Source organism: Babylonia areolata, chromosome 26 (genome assembly GCF_041734735.1).
Source record: "Babylonia areolata isolate BAREFJ2019XMU chromosome 26, ASM4173473v1, whole genome shotgun sequence".
NCBI classification, from domain to species: Eukaryota; Metazoa; Mollusca; class Gastropoda; order Neogastropoda; family Buccinidae; genus Babylonia; species Babylonia areolata.
Window position 1 is genome coordinate 11,913,076 of NC_134901.1, and position 15,654 is coordinate 11,928,729.

General features: G+C 38.6%; 2 protein-coding genes across 2 annotated transcripts in view; one reads left to right on the forward strand and one right to left on the reverse strand.

Annotated features, from left to right (window-relative positions):
• Positions 1 to 489, reverse strand: part of LOC143300223 (putative tubulin polyglutamylase TTLL9) — a 32,100-nt gene extending 31,611 nt beyond the window's left edge. Inside the window, exon 1 of the mRNA XM_076613799.1 lies at positions 367 to 489. Within this exon, the coding sequence (XP_076469914.1) occupies positions 367 to 387 (21 nt within the window). The 5' untranslated portion in view covers positions 388 to 489. The remainder of the gene's footprint in view (positions 1 to 366) is intronic.
• Positions 490 to 605: 116 nt separating this feature from the next.
• Positions 606 to 15,407, forward strand: LOC143300217 (cytochrome c1, heme protein, mitochondrial-like). Its single transcript, XM_076613785.1, has 8 exons — positions 606 to 720; positions 1,760 to 1,801; positions 2,477 to 2,625; positions 5,939 to 6,065; positions 9,962 to 10,132; positions 10,948 to 11,095; positions 13,314 to 13,414; positions 14,160 to 15,407. Exons 1-8 carry the CDS (start codon positions 649 to 651, stop codon positions 14,256 to 14,258), a joined length of 909 nt encoding a protein of 302 aa, XP_076469900.1. The 5' UTR covers positions 606 to 648; the 3' UTR covers positions 14,259 to 15,407.
• Positions 15,408 to 15,654: the final 247 nt, after the last annotated feature.

Here is a 15,654-nt window from a genome sequence, read left to right on the forward strand (position 1 = left end):
CTATCTATCTATGTATATATGTTTATATATATATGCATACACACACACACACACAGAGATACACACACACACACACACACACACACACATATATATATATATATATATATATATATATATATATAAAGTACTCTTTTGATCGTTTGTTAAAGAAATGCTTGGACAAAATAACAACAATAAAATTCCTGAACACTCCGATGTTTCCATGAATCGGATACTGCAATAATATCCATCACTGTCACAGGTCATCAAAGGAAAGACGAATCCTGATCGAGGACACCGCGCACTCAATATGTTTGGGATAACATTTTGATTTTGAGCTATTGCGCATACGAGCTTCATTATAAATACTAATACTACTCTTACCCTTCCTCGTGCATTAGCCATTCTGAAAAGGTTCCGGTACAAGTTTTTTTTCTTTCAAACTGTGTGCTGTCTTCCTTCTGTCATTCCGTAAGTGCAGCAGAAAAAAACCGTGAATGTTTACACTGGTGATGTACCGGAAACGGATGGTAGAAATATGGAAACGAACATGCGTAGTGCGTCTTTCGTAACTTTTACCTAAGACACACAGGTCAGGCACGAAGAGAGCAGTGAGACTCTGTTCACCCACAGACGGTCCTTTGATTGGGTGGTGACACCGACAACATGGCTTCTGTCTTAGGAAGGACTTCGAGACAAGCGCTCTTAGTGGCGAAATCGGGATCATTTTCCCCAAAGGTATTTATCTCCTGTGTTTGTTAAGTTCATGTTCCTCATTCACACAGTTTTTCATCCATTGTGATTCATGAAAGCATGAATAGCACCAAATATCATCTGCCGAAACCGTCTGATACGTAACTTGAGGTGCCCTTGAACCTCAACAGGCAGAACAGCGATTTTTCAGATTTTGTCTGCTTGTCACGTACTGCCACCAGCTCAAAGTGTACAATTGTTAGAGTAATCAAACTCCAGCTGGTAAATGTTTGTTTGAATCTAATATCTCTGTCAACTTGCGCAAAGCAGTTCATTCACTACATTGATATTAAAATTTAAACTCCAATACTTCACCCACTTTCACAATAAATGAATGTCTAACACACACCAACACAGTAACACACTTTCACAGCATGAAAGTTGTGTCTTGATCAGTTGATGTGTATTGCAAATCATACAGGAGGTTTGTTTGGCAGGCTTTTTTTTCATATACTAAAAAGAGAAAAAGTAAAAACTCAAGTTGGTGGAACTGGAAGTCTGCATATCATTGGAAGGCAACAGTTAGATCACATTCCAGTGTTTGTGAACTGTGCTTTTTTTAATAGTTTTTTTTGGTGTAGACAAGATGATGCACATATACTGAAGGTAAAAGAAATGCATAGAAATGATGAGACTGTACTAATTTGTAGAATGTGTGTGTGTGTGTGTGCACGTGTGCATGTGCACACACACACGCACACACACACACATACACACAAACATATAGTTTCACCTGTACAATATGCAACATTTATGAAAAGGGTATACATGTATTAAACTATGAATCGTCTACATTTTACTGGAACTGTGTGGAAATGTATACATGACAAGCATTAATCATACTGGAACTGGAAGCAATACATTACTGGCCCTATCACTAGTGTCAGTATCACATCAGTAACAAATGAGTTCTGTGTTACAGACATTCAGTGTAACCAATAAGATTCCAGGAATTTCTGTTGTCCTACCACAATATAGTGATGACAATGAATTATATTGGATATTTGAATGTTTTTTTTTTCAGGCCAATTTCGTCTCTTTCAAAGGCAAAAGTGGCAAGAAATGGGTATGTCACTCTGTGTGTGTGTGTGTGTGTGTGTGTGTGTGAAGTTAACCAAGTAATATGAGCTAAAGAAGCTGTATAATTTGACAGAGGTGAAAAACATTAAATATTAGTTTTTTACTTTTTTTTTGTTTTGTTTTATTTTTGTTTATAGTATTAGTACTGATGTTTTTTGTACTAATGATTTGAGCTAATGAAATTTTGTCTCATTGTACTCATTAAAACTATTGCGCTTATCCTCCATCTTATTCAGCACTTTCCCCATGTCCCCTGTTCTTCACAATCACTGCCTGAAAAAGTGTATTCTGTATTTGTCAGTTGTGACAGTTTGACGATTTTCCAGTGACGATTGATCACATTGATTTATGTTGTGTTATGGGTTTGTTTTTTTTTGTTTGTTTTGTTTTTGTTTGTTTTTTGGGGTTTTTTGTTGTTTTTTTGTGTGGGTTTTTTTTGTGTTTTTTGTTGTTGTTGTTTTTATCTGTTTTTATCTGATTCTCAGCAAGATATAAACCAAACTTGACTGTTGTTATTGGTGTATTCGTTTCTGAGAAATTTATTACCAACAAGCCCTTATTGTCAGCATAGGATAGTCTTCTAGACTTAAGAGACATCAGTTCATAATTTGTCAAATAATGTTTATCATCATTTTACAATTGTCATCCGGGTTCCCTGAAGGTGGTTGCCATGGTGGGTGCGGCCACAGTGGGGGCAGTGGGTGTGGGAGTTGCCCTGGCTACACCAGTGCTGGCTGAGGGCATTGAGATGCACGCTCCCAAGATGCCCTGGAGCCACAATGGCATGTTCAGTGCCCTTGATGCTGCGAGGTGAGTTAACAGTAGAGCTAGGGACCATTTCAGAAGTCCAAACCAGTTTTTAAACTTAAACAAAACAAAAAAAATCAGACTAATGCTAACACATGTTTATTCGTTTCGGTGCTTTCCTGGATCCTCTACACATACATAGACACACATATGCACATGCATACACATGCACACATACACACACACATCGGCCACACACACAAACACTCAGACACACATACACACTTAAATAGTTTCACACTTTTACATTTTAAAAAAAAAGCACAGTAAAACTGAAAGAAATTTTGGCAACCTAATAATCGGCCCAAAACATTGAAATATTATGCATCTGTTGTGGGTGTGTGGGTGGGGCGTCTGTCCGTCTACATGGAGCATTAAAAACTGAAGTTGGCACATAGGTTAGCGTTTCAGCATACACCACCACCAGTTTCACTGTGTTCCTCTAGTTTACAAAGAGGCATTGGTATTGCAATTTTAATCTCTTGACTGCACTGTTGACGTATGGCGTACATCATGAAATGTCGCTCACCAATGCTGTATTGACGTGCGCCGTATTTCATGTTACAACGTTCTATGTTTCGAGTCCCGCATTACAGAAAATACAGTCTGCTAACCATTAAATTAGCTCCCCTGAGCGCTCTTTATCTCCTGAGTTCCATAAGCTAAAATTATTTATTGGATTGACACATTTATGGCGAAAGTTTTGCAAGTTTGTACGAAGCTCAAGTTGTGTTTGCAAAGCCATGGCTGAATGCAGACAAACCCCAACACTTGCACTTGTATTGAAAGAATTCTTTCGGGATGCAAACAGTAGAGATGAAGATTACAGACTGAATGAGATAGAACTGCATGAAGTTGATGTCGAAGACGCTGATTTTGACAGTGGAGGGGGGTGGGAGATGGAGTTGCTTGACGAAACTGAAGACAGACAAGCTCAGCTGATTCAAGATGCAGGTGGGTGTTTACGAGGTTTGTCAGTTTATTATTTGCTTTCTGTTTGTTGTAACAATGAATATGACTGCATTGTGTGTATTTTGAATGTGTTCGCTGTGGTAAGTAGCTTCATCAGTCACTGATCAGTGTGTGTGAGTGAGAGTCAGTCAGTCACGTGGTTTACTGTGTGTGACCATCACAGCCCAAGGTGGCGTGGCTTGCTGGCTGGCTCATTGTTGATGACAGCGTGTGTCGCTCGCCCAGAGCTTTCTGTGTGTTCGTTCCTGAGTGTGTATTGGTTTGTTGTTGTTATTGTTGTTGTTTTTGTGTGTGTGTGAGAGAGAGAGCGAGAGAGTGGGGGAAGGGGGGAGGAGATGTTTATAAAACTGAAATCAGAGAATGATATACAGAATTGTATGCCTAAATTACTTTGTAAATGCAACACTTGTAGAAGTGAGTGTGTGTGTGTGTTGTCATTTTGTTTTGTAAGAGAAAGAGAGAATGAAGGGAGTGTGGCATACCATGAACCAGTTTCAATGTGTGTGTGTTTTGGGGGTTTGGGGTGGGATAGGTGTGTGTGTGTTTGTATTTCAGCTTCTGAAAACAACAGAAATAAAATGGTACTATTTCATGATCTTTTTATATGTTTAAAAAAAACAAACAAAAAACCCCAACAAACTTAGTCTTTTATGCAATGTGTTTCAGGCATGCAGCATGGTGATGATCATGATGTTCATCCTGGACCATCTGGAGTTGACAGCTTGCCACAAACCTACAGCTGAAGACCAGCAGCAGCAAGACCAAAGGGCAGTAAACAAGCCTCCAGCAATTCTGGATTACAACAAAAACATGGGTGCCATGGTCCACCATGACCAACAGCTGCAGCCCTATGATGCCACAAGGAAAACCCTGAAGTGGTACAAATAGCTGTGTGTGTATTTTCTACAAATTGCCATGCTGAATGCACACATCCTCTACAAAAAAGCAGGCAGCAGCAGTACACTCCTGGACTTCAGAAGGATGTAATTAGTGCGCTGATTTTTGGTGACCAAGACCAAGACACTGCTAAAGATGACCATGTTGTTTGTCTTGTGTGGACAACTCTTCATCCCACCTACCCCACAGAAGGCCTGGCCACAAAGGAGGTGCAGAGTCTGCTGGAAGAAAGGACAAAAAAAGGATGTGAGGTTCTACTGCCCATACTGCCCCAGCAAACCAGCACTGTGTCTTGAAGACTGTTTCTGCAAGTACCACACACAGCGTTTTTACTGGTGATAGATCCTGGGTGAGTACACCCTTTTCATTCTTTGTGTGGACTGTGTTGGAGTCTTATGCACCTGGACACTGTTGCTCAGCCCTGACAGTGTGTGTGGTTGATCACACCAGTCACAAGAAAGACAGGTTGATAACCTGGTTGATATTGTAGCACCTACATGATGGAATGACAGTCCCAATTTTTTTTTTATTAATGCATTTTATGGAATTTTTCTGTCAGATTGACTCATTATTTGAACATGTGAGTATTAAAAACAAAATCTTGGTTCATTTTCCTTACATTTGATATATACTTTTATGTACTTATCTTCAGTACTTTTTGAAATATAAGCAAATTAAAATCATTGGTGTGTTTTTCTTGTTTTTCTGAAAATTTTCTCAACATAGGCCATAGTAAAACGTACCAGCAGTGAAGGGGTTAAGATGGGGGAAAAAAAAGAAGAAGAAAAGACCGTTTTAGAACAGTGTGTACAGGGACACGAGACTCTTGAGGTTTGTGTTTAACAACTGTTATTTTGAATTTGATTGTTTTGTGGGTTTTTTCTGTTTGTTTTAAGCATTGCATTTTTGTTTGTTTGTTTGTTTTGTTTAATTTGATCTTGTGTTTGAAACAGCATTTGTCTTGGATGTTTCCGTTTTTTGTGATTGTTTTTCTGCTTGTTTTAAGCATGTGTTTGAAATGGCTATGAGTATGAGTATGATCTGTATTATTTTCTTTTTGCAATTATTTTTCTATTGGTTTTGTTTTTTTCCCCAATCAAATAAGTTTTTTTTCTATCAAAAGTATTTATTTTCCTGTTGCGTTATATTTTAGCTGAGGGCAGAAAGTTAGTAAATGGTGATTTTGATTTAGTAAATTAGTATGTTGTGTTTATTCTTCTTATAAGTTATATGTACAGTACAGTGTGACTGATTGGTAGTTATTTTTACTTCTTATGTGTAGAGTATAGTGTCACTGTTTATACCATATGTTCCAGAATAAAACTTTTAAATATTTTTTATCTGGACTAGAAGGATGAACGTTTTAGGGAATTACTTGACCATTATTTTAATATGACATGTGCCTAAGTGCATTAACATGGTTTGGTGTATGTGTGTGTGTGTGCAGTGTACGGCGTGGTTATCAGGTGTACAAGCAGGTGTGCGCAGCATGCCACAGCATGAACTACTTATGCTATCGTAACCTGGTGGGTGCCATCATGGAAGAGGCCGAGGCCAAGAAAGAAGCCGAAGATGTAAGGAGATGTACCTTTGTGTGTGTATGTCAAAGTGTGTGTGTGGGGATGTCCTGTCTGGCAGACACTTGGTCATTTACAGAGGATATCTATTATCTAACCAAATTTCACCTGGAATCAGTTTCGGACCTGATCATTCTTAAAGGACTGACTATCTTGAGTGAAGATGGAAAAAAGAGAAATAAATTATATGACCTATTTATTTGCGCAGTGGAAAGGACGGTACACAGTACAGAACGCAAGCTCTCTCTCTAGACTTGAATGCTCAGCCACCAAAGAGAAAACCTGAAAAGCTTAAAACTAATGCATTTGCAACAAGCAACATACCCGCTGCTAAAAAAAATGTCAAGCTAACAACCTGCTTCTGCCAAGATACATGCTGAACCTAAAGGAAAGGGAGATGAAATGGATTCCATCTGAAGCCACTAAGTCATCTTTGACAGTAAATGGTGGGTGATGTTGATACATGCGATAACAGAACAGTGTGCACATCTGGGTAATCCATTTGTAGCTGCAGCTCTATTATATTCTATGATATTTTTTCTTGTAACTTCTATTCAAATCTAAATGAGTGTGGTCAGTTTCTAATCACTAACTCACTCTGGATGATGGAACGCTATAGTGTTCCTGACGTAAGGTAGCATTCCGGATGACGGAAGGCTGTAGCGGTTTCGACAATTAAAAATTTGTCCACGTTTTCCTCATGGGGTAGCATAAAAATTGCAGCTGCACCGGACATTGCGAACGTGTCAAGGGTCGAATGGAAAGTTTCTTCGTAAGGTTTCCGTGACTATACACTCACTGGCCAGCTGTTGAGCTCAGTACCCCACATGACAAACTAATTTGCATACGTATCAAAAATGGTGTCGCAGGCGACAGAAGTGGAAATTTTTGGAGCAAACCAGATCACAACAGTGGCTTTTTACTGCTGCTGAAGTGATTGAAATGCTTCAGACTGAAGGTTTCGACATCGACGAGGATGATGATGACGTTGAATAAAGTATCTGCAGTGAAGAAAGCAAAAAGGTATTGACAGTGACTCAGCTTCGGAGGGCTGTGAAGAGAGGGAGGGGGGCGGGCGTACACACGACGTTTGAAGAGGGGTCAGTGGGTCAAGTACAAGGAGTTTCATTCAGTTACTTTGTGTTTTGTATTTTTTGTGATTTTTTCCTAACCCTAACTAATGGATGGTCTGCAGGGGAAAGCAAGGGAGAAAACTATTTGTCCGGAGTGAGTTAATGTTCAGCCTTTAGGCCATTGTTTTGTTTGACTTTGACACATCATGCCATTAGCTTATCCTGGCTGTGGTACTGATAACATTGCTTTTGGAGGTATAGGTATATTTTGAAAGTTGTTTTTTTTTTTTTAATGCCTTCAACTAGTTCAAGAGAGAAAAAAACAAAACATTGTTGTAGTGTAAGAGTAACTTGTCACATCATTTTTAGGCTTATTGCACTGACTGCTCTGATTTTGTTTATATAGGCGGTAGTGTCTTTTTCTGGATACATAAATCCCATGATTGTGGTTGGTGATGCCACAGTTCAGTATTCTAAATCAGCAAGGAACTCAATCTAATAAGCACAGTCGATTGTGAACTTATCTGATTAACTCTGTCTGTCAATACCTTTCTGTTGAAACTGCAAAAACTCTTAATTTTTGCTTTTGTGCTGTCACGAATCGACTGAGTACTGTAATTCTCTTTTCACTGGCTGTCCACTTTATCTTCTTCAGTGAATTCAGAAAGTTCAGAACAGTGATGCCTGTCTGACTCTCAGAGTCCCATGTACTGATCACATTTCTCCCCACCTCGGTACTCTTCATTGGCTCCCCATTAAAGAGAGAATTAAATACAAAGTTGCATGTCTGTGTTATTCTGCTTACCACTCCACATAACCTCCCTATCTTTCTGACCTTATCAGTGCTTACACTCACCAAGAACTCTTCGCTCTTTATCTGACTGTTACCTTCTGAAACTTCCTTGTGTTAATCCATTTACTGCCAGGGAAATAAGATTAAAGTGAAATCAGTTTGCCAGTTTCTTTTTTTTCACGTGGATGAGTATAAGCGTCCAGCAGCTCCTCTGTCATCATTCAGCTTATCCGTATTCGGTTGCGATTATACAACTTCCACTCACAGGCTTCACGACTTGCAAAGATAGCTGATTTTATTGATAGTCTTCAGTCATCGACAAAATGAGAAAACTCACAAAGGAACAGAAGACTTCTGCAGCAGAGATCGATAAAGGAGTGAAAAATAGTGGAACTGGGCCTGGCAAGATGAGATCATGAAAACAGATGAACAAATAAATAACTTTACAGGTAGGCGCACAGAATTGTCGCCGTGGGCAAATTGTGATAGGTATCAGATTGTAGGGGTGCAACTCTGTCTAAGCACGGAAATCTGTTTTTAATTACACATACTTAACTGTGACCCAACTAGTGCAGACTCCGGCAGGGGTCTGACATTCCTGTCATGTGCAAACTACTATCCGCCTATGCGGGGGAAACGAAACTACGGCCAATAACCTCCCAGAAGTAGGTAACCTCCCCATTGTCCCGCTGGCTAGTGCCCTCTTTTTCTGGCAGCCATAATGACTCTTGTTCCTGTGCTCTTCATATGGCTAAGTTTTTTTTTGTATTTTCTGTCTGTCTGTCGAAGAGATAGATCTATTGAATTTGAAAGCAATGTATACACATGCACATTTGAGAAAGAGTGGTAAAAAATGATTCATGTAAATTTGTAATTTGTAACTTTTTCTTTCATGTTAAGTGCCCTCAGCTCTTGGAGAGAAAGGACGCTATATAAATGTACATTATTGTTATCATTATTGTGTTTTTCCTAGATGTGCATACATTTGAATTTGATTATCCTTGTATGATTTTTTGTGTTCAGTACCTCTGTGATCAGTTGAACCAGTATAGCTGATTCATAGATGGACACAAAATGTTTTGTGATTCAAACTGTGTCAAATGTGGATAATGGCAATTTTGGTTCATTGATAGTTGTATTTGAACAGGTATATTGCGGTTTGTATTCAAGCATTTACACGGTCACTGGATATTTCCTAGATTTGTTCATTGTTCAACTGTCATGGCTCATCACTCAGCTATGATTTTTTACAATTTCTGTAAGAGATTAACATAAGCTTCCGCACTCGCTGACTCAGCATATATCAGAGATTGACAAAAGCTTACACACTCACTGACTCGGCATATATCAGAGATTGACAAAAGCTTACGCACTCACTGACTCAGTATTTATCAGAGATTGACAAAAGCTTACGCACTCACTGACTCAGTATTTATCAGAGATTGACAAAAGCTTACGCACTCACTGACTCAGTATTTATCAGAGATTGACAAAAGCTTACGCACTCACTGACTCAGCATATATCAGAGATTGACAAAAGCTTACACACTCACTGACTCGGCATATATCAGAGATTGACAAAAGCTTACACACTCACTGACTCGGCATATATCAAAGATTGACAAAAGTTTATGCACTCACTGACTCAGTATTTATCAGAGATTGACAAAAGCTTACAGTTAAGCCAACAGTAAAGTAAGAACTGTATAACCACTGGTCTGTCCACTGTAAAGGGAATTCATTTAAAGCTTAGTCTTTCGTGAAGGTATATTACTCTAAAACTAGGAGGCAAAATTGCACTGGCCCTTAGTGCTGCAGCCATATGGGCTAGTTGACCTCTTGCCGAGAAAACTGGGATGTAACTTGGGCAAAAAATGTCCACTATGATCAAATTCTAACCCAGATAGTCTGGTTAGCAGTGGCCTCCTTGGCTGTTATGATGGTCATAGTTGGACATCCTAATAAATATGTTTGGGATAACATTATAAGCTATCATACATTGCTGAAGTGTGATGTCTGGTGTTCAGATACTGGTGGAGGATGGCCCTGATGAGGAGGGCAACATGTTCAAGCGACCAGGCAAGCTGTCGGACAAATTCCCTGACCCTTACCCCAATGAGGAGGCTGCCCGGGCTGCTAACGGTGGGTCCTACCCCCCGGACCTGAGCTACATCGTTCAGGCCAGACATGGTGGAGAGGTGGGTGGAGCTGTCTGTGTTTATACATTGTACATATATCTTCTTCAGGTTTTTTTTTTTTTTTTTTTTTTTTTTTTTTTTTTAATTGAAAATTTTGGAAAAAATGTCAATTTTTTTTCTTATGCTTTTTTTCTCATGTTTGTTTATTGTTTTTCTTTTGTCAGTACAACTTCCTATTTTTATTATTATTATCTTTTTTGATTTTTAGAATCATTCTGGATTTGTTCTGTGAACTGACTTACCTGTGTTCTATGACAGTAGGAGGTGAATAATTTCTCAACGGCAGCTGTTCCAGGTTTCAGCAGCCACATAGACAGCTCATACATTTCAGTGGCCACAGTTGCAAGTTTTTTTTTGTTTTTGTTTTTTCAGTTTAGAAAAACTTTATTTCACAGCTAACTTCAGACGTGATCCAGCAATGATGAATAAAACTATGAAATGAACATGAACATAATTTGTACTATAGTTATAAAATTTTTAGCGAAAAACATCCAACCAACACTTCACCCTCCTTTCCCCACCCCACACTCTCCCCCCAAAAAACGCCCCAAATTAGCAAAACAGAGTGGCTTGTCATATGTATGCTGGCAGCGGAGTGTGTTAATACCTGTAGTATGAGCCATTGTTCTCATTGTGTACTTCTTGTGCATGTGCTTGCATGCATATTTGTGTGTTTGTGTATGTCTATGAGATATAAGAATCTGTGTGTGCATGTGTGTAATTCTGTAACTCGTTTTAGAAAAGGCGCTCAGAGCCTACTAGAGAACACACAAACTAAATTAACACAATTACATTATCATTCTTTCTGTGTTCAGGACTACGTGTTTGCCCTGCTGACAGGCTACTGTGATGCTCCGGCCGGGGTGTCCCTGAGGGAGGGGCTGCACTACAACCCCTACTTCCCAGGGGGAGCCATCGGCATGGCCCAGGCCCTCTACAATGAGATCATTGAGTATGAAGATGGTGAGTGGAGTGACAGCTGAATGTTCCGGGAAGAGCTTTGCAGAAACCAAGACCCTTGTCCCACCCACAACTGCCATACATTGAGAATGTTGGTGATGACATTCAGCAGTGCTGAGTCCCCCACTACCAAACCAGGTTTCGGGATCAGTGACAGTGAATGTTCAGGTGGTGGTGTGGGAATTTCTGGCTGTTGTGTGTTAATTTTTTTTTTTTTTTTTTTTTTTTCAGGTTTTAATGTTATATTACTTAGATTTTTAAAAAATTCTTTATATTAGTAGTTGTTGATTGTTTTCTTAGTATTGTCATCTACTTCTGACTCTTTCTCTTCTTTGTATTGTAATCTGCTTCTGACTCTTTCTCATTAGTATTGTAATCTGTCTCTGGCTCTTTCTCTTCTCAGTATTGTAATCTGCCTCTGACTTCCTCTTCTTAGTATTGTAATCTGTATCTGACTCTTTCTCTTCTTAGTATTGTAATCTGTCTCTGACTTCCTCTTCTTAGTATTGTAATCTGCCTCTGACTTCCTCTTCTTAGTATTGTAATCTGTCTCTGACTCTCTTTCTCTTCTTAGTATTGTAATCTGTCTCTGACTCTTTCTCTTCTTAGTATTGTAATGTCTCTGACTCTTTCTCATCTCAGTATTGTAATCTGTCTCTCACTCTTTCTCTTCTTAGTATTGTAATCTGTCTCTGACTCTTTCTTAGTATTGTAACCTGTCTCTGACTCTCTTCTTTGTATTGTAATCTGTCTCTGTCTCTTTCTCTTCCTAGTATTGTAATCTGCCTCTGACTCTTTCTCTTCTTAGTATTGTAATCTGCCTCTTTTTCTTCTTAGTATTGTAATCTGCCTCTGACTTTCTTTCTCTTCTTAGTATTGTAATCTGCCTCTGACTTTCTTTCTCTTCTCAGTATTGTAATCTGTCTCTTTCTCTTCTTAGTATTGTAATCTGCCTCTGACTTTCTTTCTCTTCTTAGTATTGTAATCTGCCTCTGACTCTCTTTCTCTTCTCAGTATTGTAATCTGCCTCTGACTTTCTTTCTGTTCTTAGTATTGTAATCTGCCTCTGGCTTTCTTTCTGTTCTTAGTATTGTAATCTGCCTCTGACTTTCTTTCTCTTCTTGGTATTGTAATCTGCCTCTGACTTTCTTTCTCTTCTTGGTATTGTAATCTGCCTCTGACTTTCTTTCTCTTCTTGGTATTGTAATCCTCTGACTCTTTCTCTTCTCAGTATTGTAATCTGCCTCTGACTCTCTTTCTGTTCTTAGTATTGTAATCTGCCTCTGACTTTCTTTCTCTTCTCAGTATTGTAATCTGCCTCTGACTCTCTTCTTAGTATTGTAATCTGTCTCTTACTCTCTTTCTCTTTCTGCCTCTGACTCTTTCTCAGATACACACACACACACACACTCATTTCACAATCAGCTTGTGGAAAAAATCACAAGTTATTGTCAATGCTCATGCTGCATATCACATGGTAGTTCTGTCAACAAAGGGAGGCAGTCCATAATGAGTAAGCATTCTGAACAGTTGTATCCCAAAACTATTGAATGGGGAAAGAACTGTTACCAGAAATTGGATAATTTCTCAGTTCACAGGCAATATGATGTGTGAAAAGTCCTTTAGCATGGGCAGGGAAAAGGTTACATAAACACTTCCTTATTATGAGGTGTATTTGTTTTTTTTATTTTCAATTTTCCCACTTAATGATTTCCATGTTCACTAAACATGTGAAACATTTTGTATTCTGGTCATGACAAAAGGTTGTCCTTTCTGCCCATTCATCTATGTAACCCAGTTAATTAACTCTAAGCTAGGCAACATGGCTGTGCCAGTACTTCTCAAACCAAGGTGCTGAGGACATTAGCTCTTTACAAACTGTTCATAGTGATTTGTTGTGATTTTGAGTTGTTTTTTCCTTACATTTCTGTGGTGTTTTTCTTTTCCTTATGTTTCGTCTGCAGGATCACCATGTGTTTCTTTCCTTTATTAATTCTGAATGATTTGATGTGTTACAATGTTGAGTTTATGTTTTTCTTATGTTTGTTTTGCTGTGCTGCTGTGTGCTTTTTTCCTGGGGTATGATTTGTTACAATGTTGAGTTGATTTGATATTTTTGTTTTCAAGTGTTGCTGCATTGTTTGTTTGTTTTTGTTTTGGGTTGTGTTTATAATCTTTGGGATGTATGTCATTCTCATTATGATACATGTGTGGATTTCAGGTACACCAGCCACAGCCAGTCAATGTGCCAAGGACGTGTGTGTTTTCCTGAGGTGGGCTGCAGAACCTGAACATGACACCCGCAAACAGATGGGATTGAAGGTCTGATCACTTGATTATTTATTGTCATAATGAATGTAATTTAGCATTTTAGCTGATTCCCTCCCACCACTCTTTTTTGTTATTCATCTATTTAATCTATTGATCTTTTTATTATTTTATTTTTATTTTTTCAAGCAAATGTCAAAGATGTGAAATGTTGTTAAAAACATGGACATCTGACGTGTTAACCTTCGATCATTAACTGGAGGTAAGGCTGTATTGATTTTGATTAATATTGTGTTTTACAGTGGAAAATCATTATGTGCGTTTTAGTTTATGCGTAGATTGATTTTGATTAATATTGTGTTTTGTACAGTGGAAGATCATGATGTGCATTTTAGTTTATGCGTAGTACAGCCCATTACACATGTCCATGTTTTTAACATTTCACATCTTTGACTTTTCCTTATGAAAAAGAAAAAAGGGGGTTTATTTTGCTTTGTTTTTACTAAAAGACTCCTTTAGGTGTGCCCCGAAGAGAAGGAAAAAAAATCTTGAACATGGTACATTTTCAGCACTTAAAGATTATGCATGAACAGTTTATATCTGTCCAGTAAACTCTTAAAAAGTGTTCTTTAACATTTATTTCACCTGACTTACAAATATGCAAGTGTTTGTTACTTGTACATTATGACCATGGTGCAGCTGAGTATATGCATAATGGTTGGTTGTTATTCTTCGTCTTTGTCAGAATACAATTTGAAATCACGGCAAATATGAAATAAGCCATACGTTTTTGTCGCAGGCAATCATGATCTTCTCCACTTTGCTGGCGGTCTCCTACTACCTTAAGCGCCACAAGTGGACCGTCCTCAAGAGCCGAAAGATTGCTTTCAAGAAATGAAGATAGTCCAGCCTAGTTTCCAGCATTCGTCAGACGATGGGATGATTGAGGGTGGAAGGAAAAGGACAATGGGGAGGGGTGCTGGGTAGGAAATAAACTGTCATGTCTTTGTCCAGCCTCCATGGACGCTTGGAGCTGAGGACTTGGCAGCTTTTTAATAGAAAGGTATTGAATCATTCGGATTTACTGTGTTGGGGCGAAACAAGGGACACAAGTTTTGGTGACAAAAGTGCACATTATAGGGGATTTTTACTGTGGAACTTTATGGAAGACCAAGCTAATGACTGGTTTTGTGTTGAGAGTTCACAGCCGTGAAAAGCTAGCTCAATTTGTGAGTGAGTTATGAATATATTTGCTAGGTAATTGACTGGGTGCACGGACGATAGACAAGTCTTATTAATTGAATTGCTTCTTTCTTTCCTCTCATTTGCTTGTGGTGTTTCTAGCCAACACAGTTAATTCTGAGATACAGTCATGAGATTTGCACAATGTCAGCTGTAAGTGATGGGAGTTTCATCAGTAGTCATGTTTGAACAGAATTTTGCGGTTTGTATTGAGTATTAAAACAAGGTTACTTGATTACCTTCTCAGAGAAGGAGTTGCTATATATGTTGTGTTTTTGTCTCCTTTTTTTTCATGTAGTAATTGAAAACATTTTCTCAGGCAGAATAGATTTCATTGATTGACATAGATTGAAAGTGAAGAAGACCAAATAAATATGTAACCATTTAGTAGTCGACTGTACAAAATGAGGACAACAAACCAAAAAATCCTGTACTTTTGAACGTATGGTTTTGCTGTTTGCGTTAAAACTTCCATTGCTAAAGTGTGAGGCAGATGAATCCAAGTACATTGTCTTCCATTCATTCCTGTCTGTCATGTTGACAGACTGCACCAAGAACCTCAAACCACTACCGCTATGTAACAAGGCAAATATCACATATTTATATTCAGGGTACATACAGCACAGGAGTGAACGGAAGACGTGTACAGTAATGCACAAGAAAGTAATGGAAAGGGTAACATGCAACAGACCAGAATGATGGGAGCCAGAGAGTGCCAGCAGCTACACTAGTATGTGGTGGTTATCAGAAGTGATCGTCTGAAATGAAATGTCCTTAGTGTGTTAAATAAATATTTGGTAAATGATTCTGTGCATAAGAAAATGAGCAGAGAGTGTGTATGTGTGTTTGTACAAAAGAAGTCACCAGAAATGCACAGGATTTGAGAGAGTGCATGAAAATGGATGCCAAAAATACACAAGGAAAAGAACAGCAACCAAGTCAATGGTTGAATGCTTTTCATTGGGGACAGGGGATGTTGGTACAGTCTGATGGTTAAAGAGGAATGCATTGTTTTGCAGGATGAGAAAAATGTTGGTTCAAAGAACAATTAC

What these genes read in the sequence shown, in the direction of transcription:
- LOC143300217 (XM_076613785.1), top strand. Translation starts at nt 649, where the DNA reads ATGGCTTCTGTCTTAGGAAGGACTTCGAGACAAGCGCTCTTAGTGGCG. An exon ending in AGTGCCCTTGATGCTGCGAG is followed by an intron (nt 2,626 to 5,938) that starts GTGAGTTAACAG and finishes GTGTGTGTGCAG; the next exon opens with TGTACGGCGTGGTTATCAGG. An exon ending in AGGCCAGACATGGTGGAGAG is followed by an intron (nt 10,133 to 10,947) that starts GTGGGTGGAGCT and finishes TTCTGTGTTCAG; the next exon opens with GACTACGTGTTTGCCCTGCT.